This window comes from Syngnathus typhle, linkage group LG1 (genome assembly GCF_033458585.1).
Source record: "Syngnathus typhle isolate RoL2023-S1 ecotype Sweden linkage group LG1, RoL_Styp_1.0, whole genome shotgun sequence".
NCBI lineage: Eukaryota > Metazoa > Chordata > Actinopteri > Syngnathiformes > Syngnathidae > Syngnathus > Syngnathus typhle.
This window is the reverse complement of record NC_083738.1, coordinates 24,441,301-24,466,958: the sequence shown is the minus strand read 5'-3', so window position 1 is coordinate 24,466,958 and position 25,658 is coordinate 24,441,301. Positions and strand designations below refer to the sequence as shown.

The following is a 25,658-nucleotide window of genomic DNA, read 5'->3' as shown; positions in this document are numbered from 1 at the left end:
TGCGCCTTATAGTCCGCTGCGCCTTATATAAGGATTAAGTTTCAAAATGGGCCATTCATTGAAGGTGCGCCTTATAGTCCGGTGCGCCTTATAGTCCGGAAAATACGGTATATCCTGCCCTATCAAATTGTTTTTCTTCTACTCTATTTTACTGAATTCTAATAGATGTTATCATGGCAGAGGATTTTTTCACTTGGGGACGTTGATAGTTAGATCTGCAGAGCCATGATAGCCAGCACAGACAGAACAAAAGGGTTCAAAGATTGACCCTTGAGGAACCACACTTGCCATTAAGGTTGTGAAGAGCACAAATAGTTTACACATAGAAAAAGAAACTTTACACTCATAATACTTTGAGCGACTACATTTATAAATAGCGTGGCGTAGCAGCAGACCAACACAATCTTTCCTTTTAGTCACCTTTGTTGTCCGGTAATTATACACGGAGGCAGAGCACTGAACACATGTGGTTCACCTGCCTCTAATGGTGTTTAAATGAGGTGCTTACATTCAGCAAGAACAATGGCATTTTTAGAATGCATTCAATGCAAATGCGGTCGCCACTCAGCGGGATGGAAAGAAAAAAAAAACGCCCGCGTCTGTAAGCCGTCGTTCTCGCGGGCCGGCGGGATGTATTTCCTGCCGCCATCCAGTGTTATATGACCTAAATTGTTTTCCTTTCATCTAGCCGAGCGATCGAAGTCACGGCGGGGGGTAACTTTGCCGTTGAAAAGTGAGACGGAGGAAGGAGGTGGAGAGTGAATATGAATGAGCACGGGAAGCGATGATCAACAAGAAAAATGTCTCTCTTTGTCATCTGAGCCAATGTATGAGTGGCCGGCGCAACGTGCAATTTTCATCAATTGTTTGTTGATGCGAGAATGTTTTCCTTTTTTTTTTTTGTTGTCGCCACATAGAATTCCTTCGGTTACTCAGGTCTTATTGTGAGCAGTTTAACCATACGTCTCTTTCAATTCTGGTGTTAACAAAGCTTCCTTTCAGGGATACGAATAGGAATCATGACGAGCTCATGGGGCGCGCTATCGGTTGTCTGGGGATTTTGATTCTACTTTGCAAATGGTGGAGGACAAAAAATTTATCTTTGTCCTACAGTATGTTTTTTTTATCTCGCTGACATTCTATTATGGCGCGGCCGCAGCTGGGATACGGTGGCGCCAAGACCTCGCTAATTGGCGGCGTTGAGTTTTAGAAAACGGCTGCTTTATTCCCAAAGTGTAGTGCGTAATTGTCGCGATTGTTCTCGGCCTCCCTCACAGGCGAGATCCGCATCGCTTTCGTGCTCTACAAGCACATCGGCGTGTACTTGTCCACGGAGAACGCCAGCATGAAGTTGGGCAGCGACGCCATGGCGACCAATTATTCTGTCATCGTCAACTCGCCGGTGATCACGGCTACCATCAACAAGGACGCCAATAAAGTCTACCTCTCCGACCCGGTCATCTTTACCATAAGACACCTGCAGGTAGGCAAGAAGAAAGAGAACTTAACATAAAGAGCGTTCAAAACATCATTAATTGTCCACTCTGACTCCCACAGCAATCTGAGGAGAACTTTAACCCCAACTGTTCATTCTGGAGCTACTCCAAGCGAACCATGACCGGCTACTGGTCAACGCAGGACTGTCGCTTGCTAGGCAACAACAGGACGCACACCACCTGCTCCTGCACCCATCTCACTAACTTTGCCGTCCTCATGGCCCACGTGGATGTTAAGGTAGGACGCTGGTAAAACCTGTTCAGGCTTTGGATTTCATTCATGACATCACAAAAGATTGGAAACCAAACAACCTATGTCGGGATAAACCAAAGTGTGGCACGATGAAAAGGAAATCATCTTTTATTTCGTCTCTCAGCATGAAGCCCAACGCGTAACTCCACTTGTACGGACTTGAAATACAGCCAGGTGTCATGTGACCCGAGCCACCGATTTATGACGGTCGGAACAGCTGTCAGGATGGCATCCGTGTCCCGTACCGTCATTCCCCACCTTTTGCCGTCCTCACCCTCTTGTCATCGCCGCCTCCAATGTACGCGCAAACAAAGGCAACCTTGACTGTCCTTTGGCGTCGCCGCTTCGCTTCGCCGCCGCCGCGGTGGAGGTACTCGGGCGACGACATTGATGGATGCTCCCCAAATATCACCCTCTCCATCATCCGCTGGGATGTGCCACTGATTTAGACTTACTGGTTCGTCGAGAACAGTGGCACTTTGTGGTAGCTCTATACAACCCCCCCCCCCCCCCCTCGGGCTTCATCCTGCCTACTCTATATTTCTTGAGAGTCAATTTCAAAGAGCCGCTGTCACAAATGGTCACAAATGGAGCATTTGAATTTCAAAAGTAGCCGTATTAGAAGGGTTTTAAAAAGGTTGTTCAGAGCGGCGGCGAGTGGGAAAAGGAAGCTTCTGCTGTTTGACATTGATAGCGTTTCTCCCTAAAATAGTCTATAGGCCAATGACACCACCCATGATTGATTTGAATCGGAACCAAGGAGACTTATTTACTCGAGTATGCGAGTCGGCGACTGAAATGTAAACGCCGCCCTGCAAGAGACAATCACAATCTGTATACTTCCTCAAATAGTGTCTGTTGTTTGAATAGACACCAAGTAGTCGTTGAAAAATAAATTCCTCCCTCCAATAGACAGCGCCCAGGTTACATTTGCAGGTTTGATAAAAAGAGGGCTGTTCAAAGCAATGCCTGAAAACTTCCACCGCATTGGTTTGCTGTTTGACATTCACCGAATGCCCATGGAGCACTTCGAGAAATGTGCAATGTTAAAAAGCTCTAAATCCCACGGCCAAATGTGATTATTTATCACCAATTTCAAACATCTCGTCGCGCTCGCGTCCCGAGGCTCGGCGACGGGACGTCTCAAGGTTATCGCCGTCGGCGACACATCAAAAGCACTCGCGTCGCACATGTCGAAATCGGATCATTCCGAACAGAAGAGACATATAATCTAGACGACACAGATATGTTTACACGGGATTTGTTTACACAGCCATGAGGGATATGCTTCAACAATTTAAAAAATGTTTTTTGAAGGTCACCTGAAAACGGCCACTAAAATGGCTGACTTTCTGTGCCTTTGTGTTCGCCGTTTCTTAAGACAGCCAAATTACACATTGCTAAGACAAACTGGATTCCATTTTTTTTTTTTTTTTTGGAACGTTATTTCCAGATGATGCTACCTAGCCAAAATGGCTGCTTCAAACCAAAATACCTGACTTCCTTACCTACCAGAGAATCAGAATTGCCTTTATTGTTGTTGTACACAGTACATCGAAATTTGAGATGAAATATAAAAAGGATATAAAATACATTGATCCTTTTTGGAACAGGTTGCACGTTATTTCCAGATGACGCTATTTACCAGAAATGGCTACTTCAAACCAAAATGGCCGACTTCTTTACCTACCAAATAGCTTGTTCTTTTCGGGGCTATTCTGTTAAAATGGCAACTGTTTTGTATCTTTTCCTGGATGTGTTTTTGAGACTTTTTCCTCCTGACATGCCGACTGAATCCCAAATGCTTCGTGTTGTACATACCGTACGTATATGTTTCCTAAAGTAGCTTTGGGGCCTGTCACACAGTGAGCCAATGCCAGAAAATGACAGCCGCTCGCCTCCAACACCTTCTATGTACTCGCATCATGGAGGCCTTTTTTTTTTTGCGTGAGGTGAGCTGCAGATTGCATCATTTGGCAACCCGCCTTAGCTGAGCCCCCCAGCTCAACCCCCTTCCCCTTCCCTCCCAGCAGAGGCATTGTGGCTCGCGGCCATCATCCACCACCAAGAATAAAGAAATCGTTTCACAGTAAATCCATCACTGAGGTGTAGATACACTCGCTGCCCTTCACTGTGTTTCAGCATCAGCCTTTCTCCCGTGCATTCTTTTTTTTCTTTTTTCTTTCGATTGAAGGTGAGAGTGTGATGGATAGAGCTTGTACAGCTCACTAGGCCCGGGGACCTCGGGGTCCTCGCTCTCACGATGCTATGAAGCTAACGTCGCCCGACGCATCAGCCTTGCACCTGCCGAGCATGGCGGCATAACTTTCCGCTGCAAGCCAGTCCGTTAGAGCGAGGCATCAAACTTTGCCACGATAGTCTCGGCGACGTAGTTTAGATTTCAGTTTTAGAGACGGAATCTTTAGTGGTGGTTTGCTTTTGTACGCTTCGCTTTTGAAGACTTTCTTTTTTTTCTTAAATCAATGCCCAGCAGCCTGAAAAAGAGGACTCGCCCTCTGGGAAATTAAGACGCCTCAAAAGCTGACCCAAGTATTTGGAGGCAGTAATTATGTTTAGTTAATAAATCAAGATGTCACTCCCTTAAGCTTCATACACGGGGAACGAGATTTTTAAAAATATTTTAGTCTTTGTCATTAGCATCGTGATGGCGAGTCGTTAGCTCACGACGGAGCATCCAGACGGGAAATCCTCAGGTAATCCGCCTCGAGGCTGGAAAAATATTTTTCCGGGATTTATGTACGGAAATATATATTATCTTCCTCTGCGCCCAAATTTATCGGGGTACTTTTTCATTTCACATACTATATATTTGCAAGTTGAGTTAATAAAGAGATAAACAACCTTTCTGACACCGTTGGAGCATTAATCACACCCCGGGTCGCATCGACCGGGGAACATCTTTGCTTTTCGGGAGAAACATCATAACAGGAAGTGTTTTTTGGATTTTTTTTATGCCAGAACACAGACCCAGTTCATGACATACTTCTGGATGTCATCACTTGGGTTGGCATCCTCCTTTCGCTGGTGTGCCTGCTGGTCAGCCTCTTCACCTTCTGCTTCTTCCGTGGCCTCCAAAGCGACCGCAACACCATCCACAAGAACTTGTGCCTCTGCCTTTTCATCGCAGAGTCACTCTTCCTCATTGGGATCAATCGGGCCGACCAGCCGGTAAGACTCCACTTCCTTCTAATATTATAATATATTATATATATTGTAATATTATTCATCCTGTAGTAATAAATAAATTAAATTACATATACTATCTGGAATTTAATGTAAAATTATACATTACCAATAAATGCAATAATTATAATAATAATAAGGTTTTTACTCTTTTACTTTTTATATTATTCCTAATGTCAATGTTGCCTCAACAACCATTTTGACATCATTAAATATAAATATTTTTAAATTTTATTTACATTACAAAATCATGATAATCATTAGATAAAATTCTATATATCTTTTCATTTGTAAAAAATAATACAAATATTGTTGGGTATAATCGGCTAGATTTTTGCATAATTTCAGTGCGGCTATGAATGCCTTAAGGACGTATCTTGTGCATTCATTCAAATGCTTTTTGCCTTCCATAAGATTTTATGGGTGCGATTCATGGCTCTCTCACGGAGCACAATTAATGTCCACTCAAGCCTTCACACGTTTAATTGAATCAATTTCAGGGACAAAATAAGCTAGTAATGTTCAACTGCGCACATAATTAGTCAACGCTGTGTACGCACTATATAATGTTAGAGAAGAAGGTGACAATTTAAACATTTCACCTTAACGCGGCGGCAGCTCGTGCATTTGCCACCTGAGTATTCCGCCGCAATTCTACGTTTCTCCCAAATTGCGTGACCAAATGACCCCTAACTTCCCTCCCGTTCAGATTGCGTGCGCCGTCTTTGCCGCCCTGCTGCACTTCTTCTTCCTGGCGGCATTCACATGGATGTTTCTGGAGGGCGTGCAGCTTTACATCCTGCTGGTGGAAGTGTTTGAGAGCGAGCACTCACGTCGACGTTACTTCTACCTGGTGGGCTACGGGGTCCCGGCGCTCGTCGTGGCCGTCTCGGCCGCGGTGGACTACCGAAGTTACGGCACGGACAGAGCGTGAGTACCGGTGTAGAACATCAAAAATGTATACCTGACTCAAATATGTGAACAAAATACCCAATTTCTCCTGGAATAGGCCAAATGTGTCATCCAAATAATTAAATCGCATTCTCGCCTATGGGAAGTCCTTTAATCGGTGCTGCACCCCATTTAGTTGACGGGTGTGTCAGTTATTTAGGAAAAATTTAAAAAATGTTTCCTCAAATAATTGACACCATATCCCAGTTAGTCTCTAGCTATGTTATCGCTCTCAAATAAATAATTGCCACCCTCAAATAAATCCCTCTCTTAACCTCTTTACCCAATTTTCTTTCATTAACCCTATGGTAGCATTATTTGCTATGTCCATCAAATAATTTCCTTTTTTCAATTAGCCTCCTTTTATTAATTATTATGAGACATACCAACCAATTTCCCATGATAAGTAGCATGCAGTTAGCGTCACGCTAATGTCACACACAAGCTGGTACGTTTCGAGACGCGGAAAATCTCAGTCGGTGGTGATGGATGGCGGCGATTGCTTGCCACCCTCACGTGAATAATTAACGCCCGCCACCGGTGGAACAATTACACCGGGCTCTTGAAGGATGAGGGTAGCTTTTGAATGACTTGTTACCTTCAATAAAGAATAGTCGCCTCTCTTCAGATGTGGAAATCTCGAGTAGAAAGCCCCCTTCCCCTCGAGCAGGAGCAGGCAGTTTTGAGCTGCCCACGTTTTTCTCGCCGGTTCCTCAAGAGGGATACGCGTTGGAGAAAAGTAACACGGGGGTGAGAAACTTGGGAGAGAAACTTGATGCTCTCCAAAAGTCAAAGACACACCGGTGGAGACTGAAGACACGCCTGCAGCTCCGGCCGCCCACCGAGTCGTTAAATCTGTCTGCCATCTGAGGAAGGAGGCAAAAATGAACAACCCAACCTTGCGCCTGATATATAACGGAAGGTGCAGGCGGTGGCACGCTTTGAAGAGCTGCCAGCGCATCTTTTTGTTTTGCGCCTTTTCCCTCTTCGTTACGCCGTCCGTGTGTGTTTTTCTCCGAGCCCTCGTCTCAGGGAAAGGCATCAAGCCCTGTCACTTCTGATAAAGTAGTCGCTCTTGTTTTCAAAGCGCCGTCGAGCCTTTAGGAGACAAAAGGTTGAGCCGGCGTAAACACGTTGTTTGCACCGTTCTCAATTCCGTCGGCTGTTGTCTCGTGGAAATCGGAGACGCCTCCTCCGTGGGAACAGAGCCAAAATGGGTGGTCTATTTTATTGACTCGACTTAGATGTGTTTGGTTGCCCGAACAGATTTACTTTCCAGACCATCACATTTTTTATTTGTGGACAAGTCAGTCAGAGTAAGCTTCACTGTCAGTAAGCACAGCTACTAACACGTAAGACTCATTTCCAGAAAAAGTCTCTTGACCGAGCGGAATCATACCAATCGGTCGGCCCACCTTTCTGGGTTAATTTGCCGTAAAACTTGCCTCAGCCTCTAAAATCAGAAGTCAGATGGTGTCACATTGTAAACGTTCCAGAACCGTCTCTGAAATTTAGAGAAACCATCGTAGGAAGTTCGAAGATCAGTTGTGCTTGACTAGTGCCGTTTATGAATTTGACTTTGCCCACCGTGACCTTGTACAAATTCAGTCTGTCGAGACCAACAGAGACATTTTAAGATCGTTTGTGTCTGGCAAAATGCTGATGACCTTGAACTCATCTCCGGAAGGGCACATAAGCTTTCCCAACCGAGATCACTCTCAGTGACCGCAACCATAAACATTACGGTTCGTTTCCAAACCGAGGATGTTGACTATTCCCTTGGGGAAGTGCGAAGAAAGTCATTTTTGATTCACCCAAAAAAAAAATGGAGATGTCTATCAGCAGCAAGCAGCGGAGATTAGACAATTAATAATTCAACCACAAGCCATGAGTCACATTCCATCTTCCGTCCCTTTCCCACACTTCCTGTTCTTCTTCTTTCGTCTCGTTATGAGGTCAGAGGGACACGCGGTTTCATTATTGTCGTGATTGCGGCGCCCCCCGCGCAGTCGTCAAAGCTTGTAAGACGCTTTGTCGCCAAGCTTTAACGGGCGGGGCTTGCGGGTCCGGGTCGAGGTCGAAACAATTCCTTTGGACTGATACAGTCGGGATTCAATTTGCAACTAATTGAATCGTCCATAAATTATCATCTGTGACGCTAATTTTCTACCTTAACCCGGCAAATTGAAAGCAAATCGGGCTGAGCTCTGGTCTTCATCAGCCTTTATGTTGGTCCATTGGCCATTTTTTCGCTTTGTCGGACAATTCAATAAACCTTAGTGGCTGCTAAAGACGCAAACTGTACACCAGGGATCCTTCAACTTTCTTTAAATAAGAGACATTTGTCCAAATTTACATTTCACATTATCAAATTTGTTTCATCCAATATGTTTACCCGCTCAACACGTAGCACATAGCAGTTAGCATATAGCAAGTAGTTGTTAGCATGTAGCATATAGTATGTTTCCTAAATACAAGGTGAACCTTCCTGATGTTCATTTTCTTGGTGACCCCAGTGAAATATTATATAGATTAGCATTCTTTTTGAATTGATATTTTTTTTCACAGACGGAGGTCTGAGAATCTCGGTTTGAGAATCACTTACGTACACCATTGCTAACAACCTTGTCCACGCTTGTCATTGCAGTTGCTGGCTTCGCCTTGACACCTACTTCATTTGGAGTTTCATCGGACCGGCAACCTTGATAATCATGGTAAGCGCGGCCCACCCCCAACCTTGTGTTCATTAACCCTACTTAGCCCGCGGGTCGCCGCATAAACGGCCCGCGCAGATCCTTTTCTTTGCCCTCTCTGCCCTGTCGAACGCAAACCCCACCGGCGGGCTCGTGGCCGCCAAGGAAAACCAATGAGGGGCACGGTGAATTTATTGCAATTTGTCACCCCGTCGCAGTTGCCGGCGGAGACCAATCGTAGGGAGAAGGCAGGGAAGGAGAGTGAACTGTGTTACAGTAATCCACACTGTGATTATGATTGATCCTCCTTCCCTTACTTCGCTACCTTCTTTTTTTGTTGTCATCCTGTTTCCTTGCTCGGCGGGCACGCACGGAGAAGGCCAATTGTGCCAAGATAACAACACAATGGCTCATATTTTTCCAGTTTTCTGAAGATCTTTTATCGATCGGGCAGCTTTAAAACAGTAGCTGTGGCTCAATTCCAGCCGAGTCACGGCAATGCTTTAAAATGGAATCACCGGCGAGAGGAGTCCTGGGATCTAATCCTCATTTTGAATCCATTGATCAGTAAGAACTACTCCTAAATCTTGATTTTACGCAGAATTTGGGAATTGCTTTAACCCCGAAAGCGTCTTGTATAGAAAGTCTTATTTTTTTTAGAAAAGCATGTTGTTGGGTGGCCGAAGCAGTTTTTTTGACTTTCCCTTTCTGAATCAAAAACAATCCCAGCCGTCCCTAACACTGTAATAAAGCTCTAAAAGCCCGACTTCTTATTATCAACACCTTTAAATAAGTCACGGGAATCCATCAAACTACTAGCGCTACAGTTTACGCGCTAGTCATTTAGCCTCAGTCCTTATATCATCCATTTAAAATACTACCTGAAAATGTCTTTACAGCAAAAAGAAATTGGGTCCATGACCAAACCGCGCTAGACAGGAAGTCGCGTGGAATCGAAGGGTGTAAAATCGAGGTTCAGGTGTATGTAAAAGGTGAGCTACAAATCTGAAGCCATTTTATTCTGTTAGCGGCAACAGCTAGCCATACCTTAAAAACGATTGTTTTTCACCCTGTTCCTGCAAAGGTTATTCATTGGTTGGATTGATAATAGACAAGCGGTGATTTCAAGATTATTCATGGCCATGCGGATTAACAAACATGTCAGAAAACATTCTGGCTTCATCCCACTTGGATGATCTACAGCAGCAATCTTCCTGCCCGGCTTCCTGCCACTTGCTAAATCCTGACATGCACGACGCGGCGCTCGTCACGCTCCACTTTTGGGAATCGCGCGACAACAGCAAAGCATATATCCCGGCGGTCGCCTCGTGTCGTGACGCATTCCTTTCTCTCGTCAATGTAGCAAGGAGAATATCAATGTTGGTGTGCTGGAGCACAAATCCAATTAAAATAGCTCGAGGTGCTCCTAAAATGGGCTCGGGAATCCTTAGAAATGAGCTCAACATGGGTGATTTTTTTTTCGTTGCTTTCAAGAGGTTTTGGCTTTGTTGAATGAATAATGTTCCAATTTGTCACCTCTGTTCTAAAAAAAAAAAAATTGCCTAAATTTGCAAAGCGAGATGTCCTATTGAATCGGATGTTTTGTTCTGTCTCTTTTCAATTTGCAATCAAAAGGTAAAACGTGACTGATGATTTGGTCATTTTTTTTTTCTTTAATCTGTCCCGGGGGAATTTTACCTGGAAAAAAAAAATCTGAAAAATTGAAAGAATGAGTGACATATTGAAACCCATAGAAAATGCTATTTTGAATCCCGTGAATAAATATGGTGGATCCTCTGTTTGAGTCATTAATCCATTGCAGAAAATATGACATATACATTCTAGAAACACAAAAATAAACAAAAACACATTTATAGACAATAGGGACATACAAAACTGTATATAAATAATCAAATCCGTATTGTGCAAGCTTTTATTGGTCAAACTTCAAAACAAAAAAAATCTCAAAATCCTGATTTAATAACCTGCCAAAAACCTGACATGAGAGAAAAACTTTTTTATTTATTTAATGCTTTCAAGGTTTACATTTTAAACGTAACTCCTTCCCCTTTTACCATTTTCCAGCTTGGTGCTTCACTCATAAAATGATAAGTGTGTCCAATTTTGTACATCCTTTCTCTTGGAAGTCCACACGCTGCATTAAAAATTAATTCAATAGGATATAATTCATATTTGATGTGAATATTTCAAGCCGGCGCAAGTATTCAGTGGAAAACAAAAAATATCGAATTTTTACTTTCCAGGCGGTTTTAGGGCAAATGAGATTCAATTTGCTTGTGTGGAGTTTTGCCAATTTCCAGAAAGGAATAAGTTTTTGTTTTTAAATGCATCACTCTGCTGTTTTTTTTTTTTTTTCTGGTGTGACTAAGATGAGAAGCATATGAATAAGTCAGGTGGAAGGGCTCGCTCCTACAAGTACGCATCTGTCATCCTTGGCCGCGTTCGTCTGTGAGGGTGGTGGTGGGGGGGGGGGGAGTGGGGGCTTGCGCTTGTACCATCATGGAGGTTTCGTAGAATTTTGCGCTCTGTTTGGCAAAGTGAGGGGCAGGCGGACTTTACGCTCCAAAGTGGTCTGATTTGAAATGAATAGATGCGTCTCGGCTTCTTTCCCGCAGCTCAACGTGATCTTCCTGGGCATTGCGCTCTACAAGATGTTCCATCACACGGCCATCCTCAAGCCCGATTCCGGTTGCCTGGACAACATCAAGTAAGAGCACTCGGATTGCACTTAGCGTCCATGCCGACCTATTTTCATGCCGTGCGCTTTGAAACGGCACTAAGGGAGCTGCCTTTTTATACCCTTATGCTTAATGAAGCCTCGCCGAAGCGAGGCGTGTTCTTTGCTTATGATCATTTCTAGGAAAAACGATCAAATTGCCAATTTATGATGCTGTCATTGGTCAAAATGGCGCCACACCAGCCATCCACATCAAAGCGCCCTTGACCAAAAAAAAAAAAAGCCTGCAAAGCTTTACAAAAGCCACCCACTGTAACGACATCGGCTTTTGTGACGAGACATGAGTCATGTCATAAAAGCACAAATGGGTGGACAAAGTTGTGTTAATACGCGGAAGTAAATTTTGCCGGCCCGCCATTGGCTAATTAAAAAGAGTCGTCAACAGTACGTCACTGGTTTTTTTTTTTGCTGCGCTTCCATCGTGGCTAATTGACACCCTGTCGCCACTATTTGAAGACTGTCAGTAAAAAAAAGTATTAAGCATTCGGCCTACAAGTGCATTCAAACGTATTACAAATGTATTTGAACAAGTTTTAACGGACTCCTCACCTCTGGCAATTTGCATAAATGAACCTGACCTTATTTTCACTTGTTAAGGTCTAAAAAATTTCTAAACTTTCAATCGTGAAGTGACAGAATGTGTACTGCTCCCATAGAGCGAGGCAGGAGGCGGAGTTTTATGACACTTACCATCTAGCATTCAACATTTAATAGACTCGTCATGCATTTTTTAAAAAATTTTAAATACTACTGCCCGATGACAGCTAGGATAGGCTCCAGTAAGCCCGCGACCCCCGTGGGGATACAGCAGTACAGAAAATGGATGGATGGATGTCTATATATTTTTTTATCCTGTTTTTCAAAGAATATTTTTGTCCCACAAAATATTATTCTTTAAAAGCATATATATATATATATATATATATTAATATTTATATTTTATATTAAATATTATATAATATTTATTTATTATTTATTATTTATTTATTAAGTTTAATTTTTTTTTCCTGTTTTTCAAATTTTTTCCAAATTGTGGACGGACCCGAGGCTCCATCAGACAGTCGGTGCCCTTCCACATTGTCGCTTTCAAGATATTTTCAAAGGCGGCGCTTTCCTCTGGTCCCCTCCGACGAGTCGTGTCACGTTCCCGCGGTTATGATTGATAACGCCGAGCTCCCCTAATGCGCCTTAAGCCACGCACGCTCCTAACGTGACTTCAAAACAGTCAGCCACGTTCCGCGTGACCGCCACAAAATTGGCAGCCCTCATTCATCTGACAGTTGTTTTTTTTATTTTATTTTATTTTTTTATTTTAAGGTAAAGCCCATTACTCAGAGAAATGACAGCAACGGTGGCGGCAATCTGTGCTTGTATTTCATCATGACCAAGTCAAGGTTGTTCCGCTTTACGTGTAAACATGAACGGCAGCTTATTTGTCGTCGGGACTTTGGGCTTGTTTTTATCTTTTTATTTGATTTGATGCGAGTAGGGATTTTGCTGTCACGCCAAGTTGTTGTCTCACAATGTCACCACGCTGCTTTGCGTCATTCTCTTGTGTTCTTCTTTTATCATTTTCACCTTGATTTTGTTTCTTTCCTCATTTTAGCCATCGTTATTACGACGGATGCGTTATTGTAGAGTTGCACTGGTAAGACGCCGTATTTTTTTTCAGTGTAGATTACAGTGGCTGTTGTGTTTTTCACGTGATTTTGCCCTCCCTGACTTTCCCGGATTAGGTATTGGATGTTTTTGCTCCCAAGCTCCCCCAAAAGTTTTATTTTATTTTAATTTACATTTAATAGTTTATTATTGTGGCTCTATAAGTTTACTTGTCTCCTGTTTTAATATTTTGTTCTGTTCAAATAAGTCAATTTGAACAAGTTTTTATTTTCCTGACTTTATTGTTATTGAATTAATTTTGCTGATCAAGCAATTTTAAAGAAAAATAGGCACATTACTCGGTCTACTAATTGATGGCTCAAGGACCCCACCGAACCACACCTGGAGGTGTTCCTAATATTCTGATTTGGTGGCTTTGATGAAAATGTTCTACAGGATACTTTTTTCACTGAATAATATTTTGTCTTGCAAATTGAAGCACCTTTGAGTATTATGTCGCGCAGTTCAATATCAGTGTACATTTGAATACTTTTTTTTTTTTTCATGATTCTTGCATACTCTCGAGGCCGGCGAAGCATTTATCTTTGGCTCGTACGGGAAATGAGCCACACGGTGTCGCAATGATTGACACCTCTGCTCATTCGAGTGAATTTGCAGGAAATTGATAGCAATTTGATGGCACCAAATTGGCAATTTTTAGTGCTTCGGTTTGGTGATGAGCGCAATGAAACTTTTCGAGTTTTATTCCGAGTTGCCTTCTCTCGACTGCATTACGCTGAGAGTTGGTTCTCCTTGACATTTTATACATGATGAATACAATTTTGAAATATTGGAATTAAATTTGACATTTTCTAAATTTCTGGATGTCATGTGCAACAATGTTCCCGTACTTCTTGCACAACTGTTCTTTTGCTGAGGATCAAAATTCAGACATTGTGCATTCAGAAGTTTCCCAAAGTTCACCTGGAACATTTATAGTGCATTTTAGGTTCATCCTGAGATCTCTCCCAAAAGCCCAATAACCGCAACTTTTATGTCCCGCAGAAGAATAGAAGTAGCGAAGATCTTTGAAATTGTGGAAACAATCACATTATTTATTCATTTTATTTATTTTTGTTGTATCAGCCTTACATTTTTCCTTTTCTCTAGTTTATTTGCATTTTTTCTGCAAGAGTCAGTATTCTTGATGACCTCTAGTTAGAGGACAGCGCTCTGCTTTTTTTGCCCACTCTTGGCATCGTGCTTGCCTTGATGAAGTACCCGCTCCCGCCAGGTCATTAAGACAGCCCCGGGAAAATGATGTGGAATTCATAAATCACACATTTCACACCACACCTGAGCCATTTATTAGTGCTTTAAACGCGAAGGTCTGCCAGTGTTTACGACGACGGCTGGATGTTCCTGTGAGCAGAGATAATGCCGGACGGTAAATCACAAATCAGTCCTTTTGTCCGAAACGACGGAAATGTCGCTCGTGATGTGTTTCCGATGTCACCGCCCCCTCCTCCTAATGTTTACCACATAATTTGGGTCATGCGTTTCTTCTTTATGTTCTCACTTTTTTTTTTTTTTTGCCCAGCTCGCAGGATTACGAACCCAAGATCAAGTAAGGGAAATTTCGGAAAATTGTCGACCCCCATTCCCGCTCAAAGCCATTTTTCATTTGACCTCACACTCGAAAAACCAAGAACCCGAATCCCTACTCGATGACATGATTTATGAGTGTGACACATGCCACCAGAAAAGTAGCGTTGTGAGTCGCGGCAAACTTTGGGATCGCACGGAAATTTACAACAATCCATCAAAACTTTCAACCTCAGCACCAAATTGTCATTTGAGTCACAAAAAAATTGAATCTGGCAACTTACAAATCTTATTTATTTATTTATTAATTTTGACATGACCTGACTATTGTTGTCTTTTTTTTTTTTGCGATATTCACAAAGGCCAGTTTTTTTTTTTTTTTTCAGTTTGTGGCTATACTCACCAAATTGTCAAAAATAATTGGAAACATTCAACCACACAATTTCTGAAAATTGTAGCCCAGTAACTTAACACAGTTTCCTCGTCAAATTCTCACATTCATTCTAAGTTTCTAACTTTTTGTCGACTTGTAGAGACATTGTCGACCTAAGCTTTGGAAAAACAACTCAGCGACTTGAACGTTGGCTTCCACAGGGATAAAAAAAAACATTTGAAATTTGAGCCACAAGCTTACGAAAACAGACACGAAATAGCGCATGTCTCGGTTTGCCCCAACATTACGAGACACTTAAGGCAATTAAACTGAGTGAAATATGGATTGGGTTGTAAATCTCCTGCAGTAAAAGTAAATATATTTGTTTTTTGCTGCCATTTATATGGACCTCCATTATCCAATATATGAAGTCGCAATTTTATGATCGTCTAGTATGCGTTTCAAAAAACGTAGCCAAGACTGTAAAAGCTCAAGAGTGTATTACATTCTTTGTCATCTCATTTGTTTGTGTGCCATATCTTCCATTCATTCAACAACCTTGTTGCATTATTTTGCGCATCATTTTTGGACCCAGATGTGACTTGAAAGTTTTCCAGGGCCCAAAAGTCACAAGTACAAAAGCACCAACAACGAAAGCTAAACTACTCACCAAAAAAGTTATAATGCAAACACACTGCCAGCTAGGTTCAAATGGATATTTGACGTCTATAGCCGTCAATGGCAGTGAATGAGTTCATTATGAAATTTCAGCTATTTACGAGCAGTTGATTTAAGCAAATGGGTTGTGTTTGAAGATCGTGGGTGATCGGAGCCATCGCCTTGCTGTGCCTGCTGGGCCTCACCTGGGCCTTCGGCCTGATGTACGTCAACGAGAGCACGGTAGTCATGGCCTACCTCTTCACCATCTTTAATTCGCTGCAAGGCATGTTCATCTTCATCTTCCACTGCGTGCTGCAGAAGAAGGTAGGGCGAATGAGCGTCCAATCGAACGGTGGCTCATTTCCACAAAAGGCTTGCCTGACTTTTGTTTTTTTTCAGGTACGCAAAGAGTTTGGCAAGTGCCTGCGTACGCACTGCTGCAGTGGCAAAAGCATGGAAAGCTCCATTGGTTCCAAGGGGAACGCTTCTCGTGCTCCTGGACGCTACTCTGCTGGCTCACAGGTTGTCCGATTTCATTTACCAGACAAGTTGCATGTGTCTACAATGATTTACAAGCTCCGCCCCCCCAAAACACACTCACCTTTTGATTGGTGGTCCAGTTTTGAGAAATGTTTTAAGCTTAGATATCTTGAGGACAGTCGAAATGATAACGAAAGAAAATTAAGTGTGTCAATTAAGACTAAAAAAAAGAATTACTAACAAAACTTTAATGATTGGTCTTTGCTTAATAGTAGTCCACCGCCTTAGTGAGGCAAAATTCTCCCTGCCTCACCTCATTCTTTTAAATGCGCTCTATCTCTATCAAATAATAAATTCATTAACTTGACGACAGAATATCTGACCACATTACATTGGAGCCCTTACATTTACCAATAAAAACTGCTGCCATGGTTTGCTAGTTTTCTATTGGTTTGAGTGGACTTATGAAGTCAACACAGCTCAATCGATTGTCCAATTTTTCACATTTCCTCGCTGATTGAATCCCAACATCTTCCACTCACTTTTAATTAATTGTCAAAAAATGCCAATAGATTTCTTCTAAGTTTGTTTTTCCTCATTGCTAATTATTTCTTTTTTTTTAAAAGTCTGTTTATTAAAAGAAGACTAATTACCCGCCAGTGAAAATTGGTGCTGATACCTTCCAATAATTTACCATGCCCAAGTGGAAGATGCAATCATTAACCATAATAATTAACTTTTAAAAAGCAGGGGGACATTTTAAAGTGGCACATTTGGTGCATTTTTCCTTGTCGCCTCGATTGTTCCCGCATTCCTCCCACGTTGCCGTCAAAACATTGGATGAATTGCGCGAAACTCTGTGATTGAACACCATGTCCATTTTCCAAAAGCATGGGACTTGCAGCCGGCCTTAATTATAAATCGTCCTTAGAGTCGAGCATGCGGCGGCAAACCCACGATTGGATTCAGCATGCAGATCAGCGCATTTAATTATACATGCAGCTTTGACGGGACGTCGGCGTTTTCATCTGACGGGTGTGGAAACACCGAAGAAGACGCCAAGCTCACCTTTTAAAAGAAGGCACAAATCATATTGCGGTTGTCTTGTTGCCATGTTGGAATCGCAGAAAAATTCAGTTGGCGTTTAAAATCTGTCAAAAATAAATCCAGCAATGCCAAGGCACTCTCACATATTAATGATGGCACTGCAAATAAGTTGTGTGGGCAAAAGGAACAGAAGTTAATTCAACTTTTAATAATAGTATTTACTGTTAGTAAAAAATACAGAAAAATAAAAAATCTAGATATGGATATTTTTGTTTTCCAATCCGTTAATTACAGAATTCTTTTAATGGTGGCCATGTCACCATGCCTTGGTATTTAACAATGAACTTTAATTGAGCAGTCACTTGGTGTCCCCGGCACAAACCATTTTCCGGCAATGCCAGCACATCCCTTTCCAAGCATTGATTTCTCTAACTGTAAAGATCACCCAAGATCACCCAACCTGCCAGCTCAGCAATACCACCAGTACATGCCTAATCCAGATTCCTCGTGGCTCAGGATCCAGAGTTGTCAGATAGCGGAGACCCTTAGCTTGGGTAACAGCCCGTGGGACTCCGCCGTAATTAACTTGGATTGGACCGTCTCGGAGTGAGTCTTCACTCTCCCAGACACAGATTGGGAAAGCCTGACTGATGACTTTATTATTGACTAGCTACGGACACTCCCCGACTTTGAATCCTCGGCATACGGCGGGGCCGTGACTCTTTTAACGCTGCTGTTTGTCGATCCCGCAGAGTCGGATCCGCCGGATGTGGAACGACACGGTCCGGAAACAGTCGGAGTCGTCTTTCATGACCGGCGACATCAACAGCTCGGCGTCGCTCAACAGAGGTATTTGCTCCACTTCTTTTCTTACAGGTTATGGATTTTCTCCAGTGAAAATCAGGTATCGCCAAATATTTTTTTCTGAAACGGTCAATTTATCTATCTGCCCTGGCACCTAGGGGATCCAAGGATTATTTATTGGAGACTAGTGCCCCCACATCCCCCCTCTAGCTCCGCTAGTGCACATATCTACAGATGTTGCATGTTAGTTCATATCCAACATTTTTGGAGGTGCTTTGACGGTACGTTGGTCATTGGTGCTGGGTCATTTAAGAGTCCAACAAGTTTTATTTTCACAGCACGGGTCGTGCACGTCATGCATTATTAAATAAGCGCCTAATTTTTCCCCCCATCAAGCATGGCCAAGCTGCGGCTGGCAAACTTCAAAACTGCTGATTTGCCACCTAAAAGTCAACGCAGTGGAAAGTCTCGCTTGGAACGATGTTCATTAGAGAAAAGAAAAGTTGTAATGAATATAAGGCAGCGCTTCTCCAACTCAAGGTGCACAATCTGTTGCTTGTAGATCTGCAAAATAGTTTTCATAAAATTCTTATTATCCTAGTGTTTAAAAAAGGATTAGCAAATTAATGATGTATTTTCAAAATAAGATTAAATAAAGGCATGTATGAAGTAGAATGCATATTCTTACCATCGTCATTATGACAATAATAATTATAATACAAATGATCATTGCAATAATAAAGTATTAACTGAGATTAAAAAAAAAAGTTCTTCCTAGACCCCGAAGATTTTGCAGCCTCCATTGAAGGAGTCTTGACATCAGGTTCGGCATCCATCTTGGAGCCCCCATCCCCGACTTGATGGTTGGCACGCTCAATTGGCGCTGGGTGCTAATGCACAGTTACACTAATGGATGATGACGACAACACAAGGAGGACGTGTCAAGATCTTGATAATTAGCCACTCAACTCTCGCCTCCATTAACAGCTTTTAACCAGTCAACACGGCTCCTCCATAAAGATAAAAGCCACGTCTGAATTATTCACCGGATTTCCTACGAGTCCTGCAAGGCACCGCCGAGTTTCAAACGACGCTTTCGCGATTGCCCAATTTATGAGACGGGATAAATGCGGGATGTGTCACACACACTGTTTGTTGAACGTATCGCAATTTGGCGGGCGTCAAGCGGTGACTGATTTTGAGAAACAAACAAAAAATAAATATCTGCATTTTCAAGAAGCCTAATAAAAACTTGGATGGATGTGAAAGCTGAAAGCCTGCAATCATCCATTTAGAGAAGTTTTCAAAGAACACAATTTTTCCTGCATGGCACGCTGACTTCCCTGAGATCGAAAACAAATCGGTACCTCTTCAGGTTGTCTGATATTTCTTCACGAATCCGATATGGGAAAAATATTACCTCGGCGCCGTCTAGTGACAACTTGATGCTAATGGACAAAGTTGAGGGTCATTAAAGAAATCTTTGTTTTTCACGCTTGGCCACCATCTTGTTGCATCTCGAGGCAATTATACACAAACTCCAAATTTTGCACGTTTTCCTCCATACAATCCGCTAACTCTATATTTCCTCCGATTTTGTGCCTTTTCCCCCAAATGAAACCCGTTCCAACATTTGTCTTTACATTTGTGGCCTCTCTAAACTAACGACGAGGAGCGTTTGAACGTTCATGGTGATGATCGCAACGTGTTTCGCGATGTCGCATTTGTTATCTCTATTTTTTTCTATTCGTCCCGTTACGCGTCTGAAAAGAGTTTCATTAGCACAAGCCCTAACGGTGGCCGGCGCACTTTTTGCTGCACGGATGCACTAATGGCCAACATTAGCGCTTGGGTTTCATCAGCCGCATTAGCGTTTATCAGTCCAGTTCTCCCCGACTACCCCCCCATTCCACCATCTCCCCGTCACATTAATGATCATGTGATCATTTGGATGTTGATGGCTCTCGGCTACATCTGCCCAACTGATATGTGTTTTCTTTCTCTTTCTCCCGCTCTGTCTCAATTTATCCACCCACCTGTACCTGTTCCTGCCCCCCCCCCCCCCGTTGTTCCACCTCTCCTATCCTACTCCGTCTTCTCTGGCTGCTGCAGGGGCTATGGCTAACCATCTTATACCTAATGCACTCCTACGTCCTCATGGCACTAACAATCCGTATAATACATTGCTCGGGGAATCGGCAGTCTATAACAACCCGCTGGGCATGTACAATGCACAAGGTGCGCTCGCTTCTCTTCATTCTTTGGAGTTGGAGCAGTGTTAAAAAAAAAAAAAAAAACACTGCTCCAAATGTTTGATTTAATTCTGCCTTTACAATGCAATGAAATGCGTGGCTGGAATTTAAATGGCCATTGTTTCCAATACAATACTGTGTATGAATGATGTTGCGTTAGCGCTAGCATAGCAATGGTGTCCACAGAAATGTTTCTCCAATTGTTTATGATACCATATATAACTAAAATGTCGTTGTTACTACTGCAGTCCACTTTATGCAGTATAAAATGGTGGCGTAATAGCCACGACACCTCTCCATGTTGTGTTAGCGCTAGCTTAGCGTCACTGTCAAATTAAATGCGCCAATTGTTTATGAACAAAATAATTTCACTGCCATTGCCATACACTGCTTTTGTTGCCTCAAATGGCCAGGATGCCACTCATGTTTTGTTAGCATTAGCATAGCATCATGTGTTTTTGTTTTTGTTTTTTTTGCTGTGTGCATTTCTATTGAAGCTGTGACCGTTTTGCTTATGTTGTGCTCTTCTTCCCCCTCATGCTGTCCCTTTAAGAGCCCTACAGAGAGACAAGTATGGGAGTCAAACTAAACATTGCATATCAAATGTAATTGACTTTGGCTTTTACTTCCTTTTCACTCCTTGCTGACAAAGTCATGCAACAAAGGCTCTTTTCAAAATAATTGCACAACACGTATCGGCACTTTTAATGGCGGTTGCCATTTCAACACGGTTCAACGTTTGGAAGAAAAAAAGGGACATCAATATGAATTGACTTGTTATTTTGTTGTTGTTGTTTTGTTTTTTTTCCGCCTGGATATTGAACAGTCGCCTTTGTTCATGCACTTTGTATTCTGTCAAACAATGCTGTTAAAATGCTCGTACGGGACAATATGGCTGGGTCCAGATTGACTTTTATTTTTAGTTCTTGAATCTGTTTGTGGTTGTGTGCTGTTGTGTTGTGCTTGAGCTTTGTGTGTTGCAATGTCTGTGTTGCCATCCATTTAAACATAATGATACGAAACGCAGTGGAACTTCTGTGGTGAGCATTCAGATTCAGAAATCGGCATTAAAAAGAAAATTGAAATTGCTGTCCACAACGTACTTATAAGCATTTCCATCTTTGTTCTACATTAAGTGTGTATTGTGGCAAAGAATTGAGTTTTAATTTCTTTTATTTTGCCTCCCATAAACGTCTCCAATTTTTTTTACCGTATTTTCCGCCCTATAAGGCGCACCTAAAAACCTAAAATTTTCTCAAAAACCAACAGTGCGCCTTATAGTCCGGTGCGCCTTATATATGGCCCAAATTCCTAAATTTAAACTGGCCCAAAGCATTGTGTCATGAAATCAATCATAAGTGGCCCGCTGAAGACTATGAATCATGACTCAAAAAGACTATGGATCATTATTTTATGATTATAAAGTAATTTGTTCCGTCTGAAGTTGAAATAAAAAAGATAAAATGGAGAATGATTTGATTTGGATTAAAAATCTGACATGATGCATTAATGGTGCGCCTTATAGTCCGGTGCGCCTTATATAAGGATAAAGTTTTAAAATGGGCCATTCATTGAAGGTGCGCCTTATAGTCCGGTGCGCCTTATAGGCCGGAAAATACGGTACATCTTTTTCCTCAATGAAAAACTTTTTTTCTTTCGCCTCAATCAAAAGCATTCATCATATTTTTTTCTCCTGTGAAATGTTCGCCAATTTTTGTTCTCCAATGGAAAGCATGTCTCCAAATTTTGCCCCCAAATGAAAAGCCAGCATTCCCAATTAAGTTTTTCCTCTAATAAAAAATAAAAAACAAAAGCATGATCTCCAATGTGTCACACAAAGCTTTGAAATTTTAGTCTTGAGGCAACACTTGGCTGCATTGTCCAACATTAGAGGTTCCACTGTATTCAACTGGGTATCAGTATAGGCTTTTAATAGAGATGCCATATTTTTTGTGGGCTCCTTGTTTGCTATCCAAAAAGCGTACAAAGAGCTCTTTTGGTGAGGACAGATTTCAGGCTAAAAGCGCTGCGGAATTTGATGGGTGTTAATTTCGCGCCAATTACATCCCATCAGCCTTTAATCCGGCCGCTTTGCCCCCACCTTCGTGTCTGTCATTCCAGAGGGACTCCTGAACAATGCCCGGGATACAAGTGTCATGGATACACTACCACTGAATGGTAACCACGGCTACAGCATCGCCAGCGCCGACTACATGAGCGACTGCGTCCAAATCATCGAGCGGGGCTACAACCACAAGGAGACCACCCTGGAGAAGAAGATCCTCAAAGAGTTGGCCTCCAACTACATCCCGTCCTACCTGAACAATTCAGCGGAGCACAACCGCAACCTGGTCAATAAGATGGTGAACAACGTCAGCAACGGGTCCAAGGAGAGCGGCTACGCGTTTGGATTACGAGCGCCGATGGGCATCAACTCCGAGCATGCCACCTTCGGCGGACACCCCGACGAAGGTCTGGGCTTGGAGTCCAACGTGCCGCTCCTGCCCCAGAGAGCGCTACCCTCGTCGGACCGCCTGTTCGACCGCTCGCTGGAGCACCTGCACCGGCTGCCGCCCCTCCCGCTGCCCCATCGCCCCTACTCGGCTGCCCCGCCCTCGTCGTCCCGCCGGCGGATCCCGCAGGAGAACAGCGAGAGCTTCTTCCCCCTGCTCAATGACGACGAGCACGCCGAGGAAGACCAGGGCTCGCCGCCGCCGCCGCCCGCTCAGCGCCAGAGAGACTCGCTGTACACCAGCATGCCCATGCTCACGGGCCTGCCCGCGGGCCCCAAGGACGGGGGCGAAGCCAAGAGTCCCGGAGCCAGCTCGGACGACGTGTACTACAAAAGCATGCCCAACTTGGGCTCCGGGAACCACCTCCACCAGCTGCAGTCCTACTACCAGCTGGGACGCGGAAGCAGCGACGGCTTCATCGTGCCCCCCAATAAGGACGACTTGTCCCCGGAGGAGCCCCCCCAGGAGCCCTCGCACCTGGTGACCAGCCTATAGACGGACCCCCATTTGGTCACGCCATTTTTCTGTTCTCCATCAGTCGCCGGCACTTTCTTTTTACTGCCGTGTCTCTGAGACAGTGAGATTCCATTGTGGAAAAACTTTGACAAAGGGGGAGGGGCCAGCCGAAGACACTCTCGCGTCGGATCATCTGTGTGAAAAGTTGTAGTCGGACCCAAACAAATCCAAACTATAGACAAGAGACTATTTTATTATTCACATAGACGTTTTTTTTCCCAAGGATTTATTTGGCAAATTTTTGTTTGCTGAAGAAGTCAAAGCAAACAAAAAAAAAAAAACATGAAAGCATAGCTGCTCTTTTCTTTGTGAAATAATAAAAGGGAGGGAAAATGATTCTATGTAAATGTACAGATAAACTAGCTAAGCTTTTCTTTCGGACGATCGACCCCGTGTCTCTGTTCCTGTGACCGATTTTTGTTTCCCTGTTCTCATAAAAAAAAAAAAAAAGAATGACATCACGTTATTTGTGAAATCTTTGTTTTCAGGTCTTTTTTTTTGGTGGATTCCCTCTTTTCCAGTGTAGATAGCCGAGTTCTGTCCCAGTGGTTGCCATGGAGGTGTCCCTCAGAAAAAGCTTCACGGTGCAACGAGTAGCGAACGGGAGCACTGATGAGCACTTAGGCACTTCTTGTACAATAGTGGCTGTTGTACTTATTAAAGAAAAAGCTTTTGGAGTGATACGAAAATATGCTTTTTTTTCCCTCTTTTATTTGTTTAAAAATAAAATGGACGTACACTTACCATGAGATGAATACACTTTTTTTTTAATCCGAAAAGATATTTTTTGTGGTTGTTAATTTAGAAAATGCAATAATGGTCATATAAAAGAAGTTATTTCATGAAACACAATATTAACATGAAATTAGATCGTCTCATTATTTGAATGCAACTAACATTGTTTTTCTGTCGGCTAAAACCTCTTCGCATTTTTTTGTTCTTGTTGTTTAAAGAAAAACATGAAAAGAAACATTTTTTACTTTGCAAATTGGATGCAGTATTCAAGCTTTCCAGGAGTCGTTCTTCTGCACTGTACCGCACGCTGTTTTGCACTTTTATATTTGTTGACAAAGGTATTTTTTAGGCCGGCTTGCCTGCTAGCTTCAACACAATCTGAAGAACCCACTGAGAAATCCATAAATTATGTGAGTAATAACTTTCATGTTCACATTAAGTCATGATGTTTGGTGCTATCCTGTATGAGGCAACTCGTGTAGTAATTTGAAATTGATTTGGTGAAATCACAGTTTATTGATTGAAGCATTAGTATAGAATTAGCTGTTAGCTTTAGCTAGATGAAACTGCTAACAGCGTGTGCTTTCTTCTTGGTTTTTGTTTAGCTTGCCGGTAAGCCACAGTGCCACCTCAAAGCTTTTCCGAAGCTACGCTCATAGCATGGCAAATGGTCAACAAAACCTCCTGGGTGAGTTTGTGAAGTATTTATTTATATTGTTAGTCAATGTCGAAATAAATGTAAAAAAAAAAAATATGCGGGATTGTACTGTATGATGTGCAAAGATTAGTTTTATTGAGTTCACATTTAATGTTTATAGTATCAATAATATTCATAAAGTATTAATAATACAATGAAATGCAATTTTGTTATATATGAATTTGTCATAATGTGTCGTGTATTTATTGTATATTTTTAAATTACATTTAAAAATAACTTTGCCACTTGGTGGAACGGCAAAATGTAACCAATTGTTGTGGTGTTTTTTTTTCGGGTCCCAAAACTGAATTTCATTTCAGTGCCATTCTATTCTTACGACTCAAGGTACAACTCTAATCATCAATTCTGCAGCTTTCTCTGAATATTTCAATGTGAATGATTGTGAAAACGTGTAATATTTCTAAATTTTGTTTCATTTCCTTAAGAATACAAAAAGGAGAGTGCAAAACAGAAAGATACGGCAGCTATTATCTTGTTTCGATTGGAGCAGTTATCTCCAGCAGCACCTGCTTGTTATGGGGTCACACTGTAGTAGAAATAAAATGACACGTGTCATACTGTCTGCGGTGACCCCTCCCCCCTCCCAACAAATGATGAGGGGGGCAATCGATAGCTGAGAATGTCTGGCAGAATTCCAAATGAAAGGTGAATCAATGTCATCTTGCCCTTTGTGAATTGGGACAACCTGGAAAAAAAAACATTAAATAACGTTGTCTTTTATTTATTTATTTGGCGCAGGATAGCATTGATTGGAGGTAGAGCGGTGAAGTTTTCCCACAAGGTCACACAAAACAATATGCAATGGAGGGCACGTATGGGCAGAGCGCTCTGGTGAGACTTGCCTTTGTCCATTTTTCTTCTATATGTTGGAAATGTAGGAGATTTTTTTTTTTTTTTTTATAAAAAGACATCATTCAATCAATAAACAAATCTAGCCATCTTAATCAAGTGATGAATGTGAAATAAAAATAATTAATGAATGGAAAAAATGTCATTCATTA

General features: G+C 42.3%; 1 protein-coding gene across 1 annotated transcript in view; it reads left to right on the top strand.

Moving 5' to 3' along the window:
- The window catches only part of LOC133155266 (adhesion G protein-coupled receptor L3-like), a 100,129-nt gene extending 76,176 nt beyond the window's left edge, over positions 1-23,953 (top strand). Inside the window, exons 15-26 of the mRNA XM_061280449.1 lie at positions 1,278-1,483; positions 1,558-1,734; positions 4,729-4,938; positions 5,663-5,883; positions 8,552-8,618; positions 11,234-11,325; positions 15,748-15,916; positions 15,992-16,114; positions 17,872-17,968; positions 20,036-20,161; positions 20,729-20,746; positions 22,297-23,953. Of these exons, the coding sequence (XP_061136433.1) occupies positions 1,278-1,483; positions 1,558-1,734; positions 4,729-4,938; positions 5,663-5,883; positions 8,552-8,618; positions 11,234-11,325; positions 15,748-15,916; positions 15,992-16,114; positions 17,872-17,968; positions 20,036-20,161; positions 20,729-20,746; positions 22,297-23,183 (2,393 nt within the window). The 3' untranslated portion in view covers positions 23,184-23,953. The remainder of the gene's footprint in view (positions 1-1,277; positions 1,484-1,557; positions 1,735-4,728; positions 4,939-5,662; positions 5,884-8,551; positions 8,619-11,233; positions 11,326-15,747; positions 15,917-15,991; positions 16,115-17,871; positions 17,969-20,035; positions 20,162-20,728; positions 20,747-22,296) is intronic.
- Positions 23,954-25,658: the final 1,705 nt, after the last annotated feature.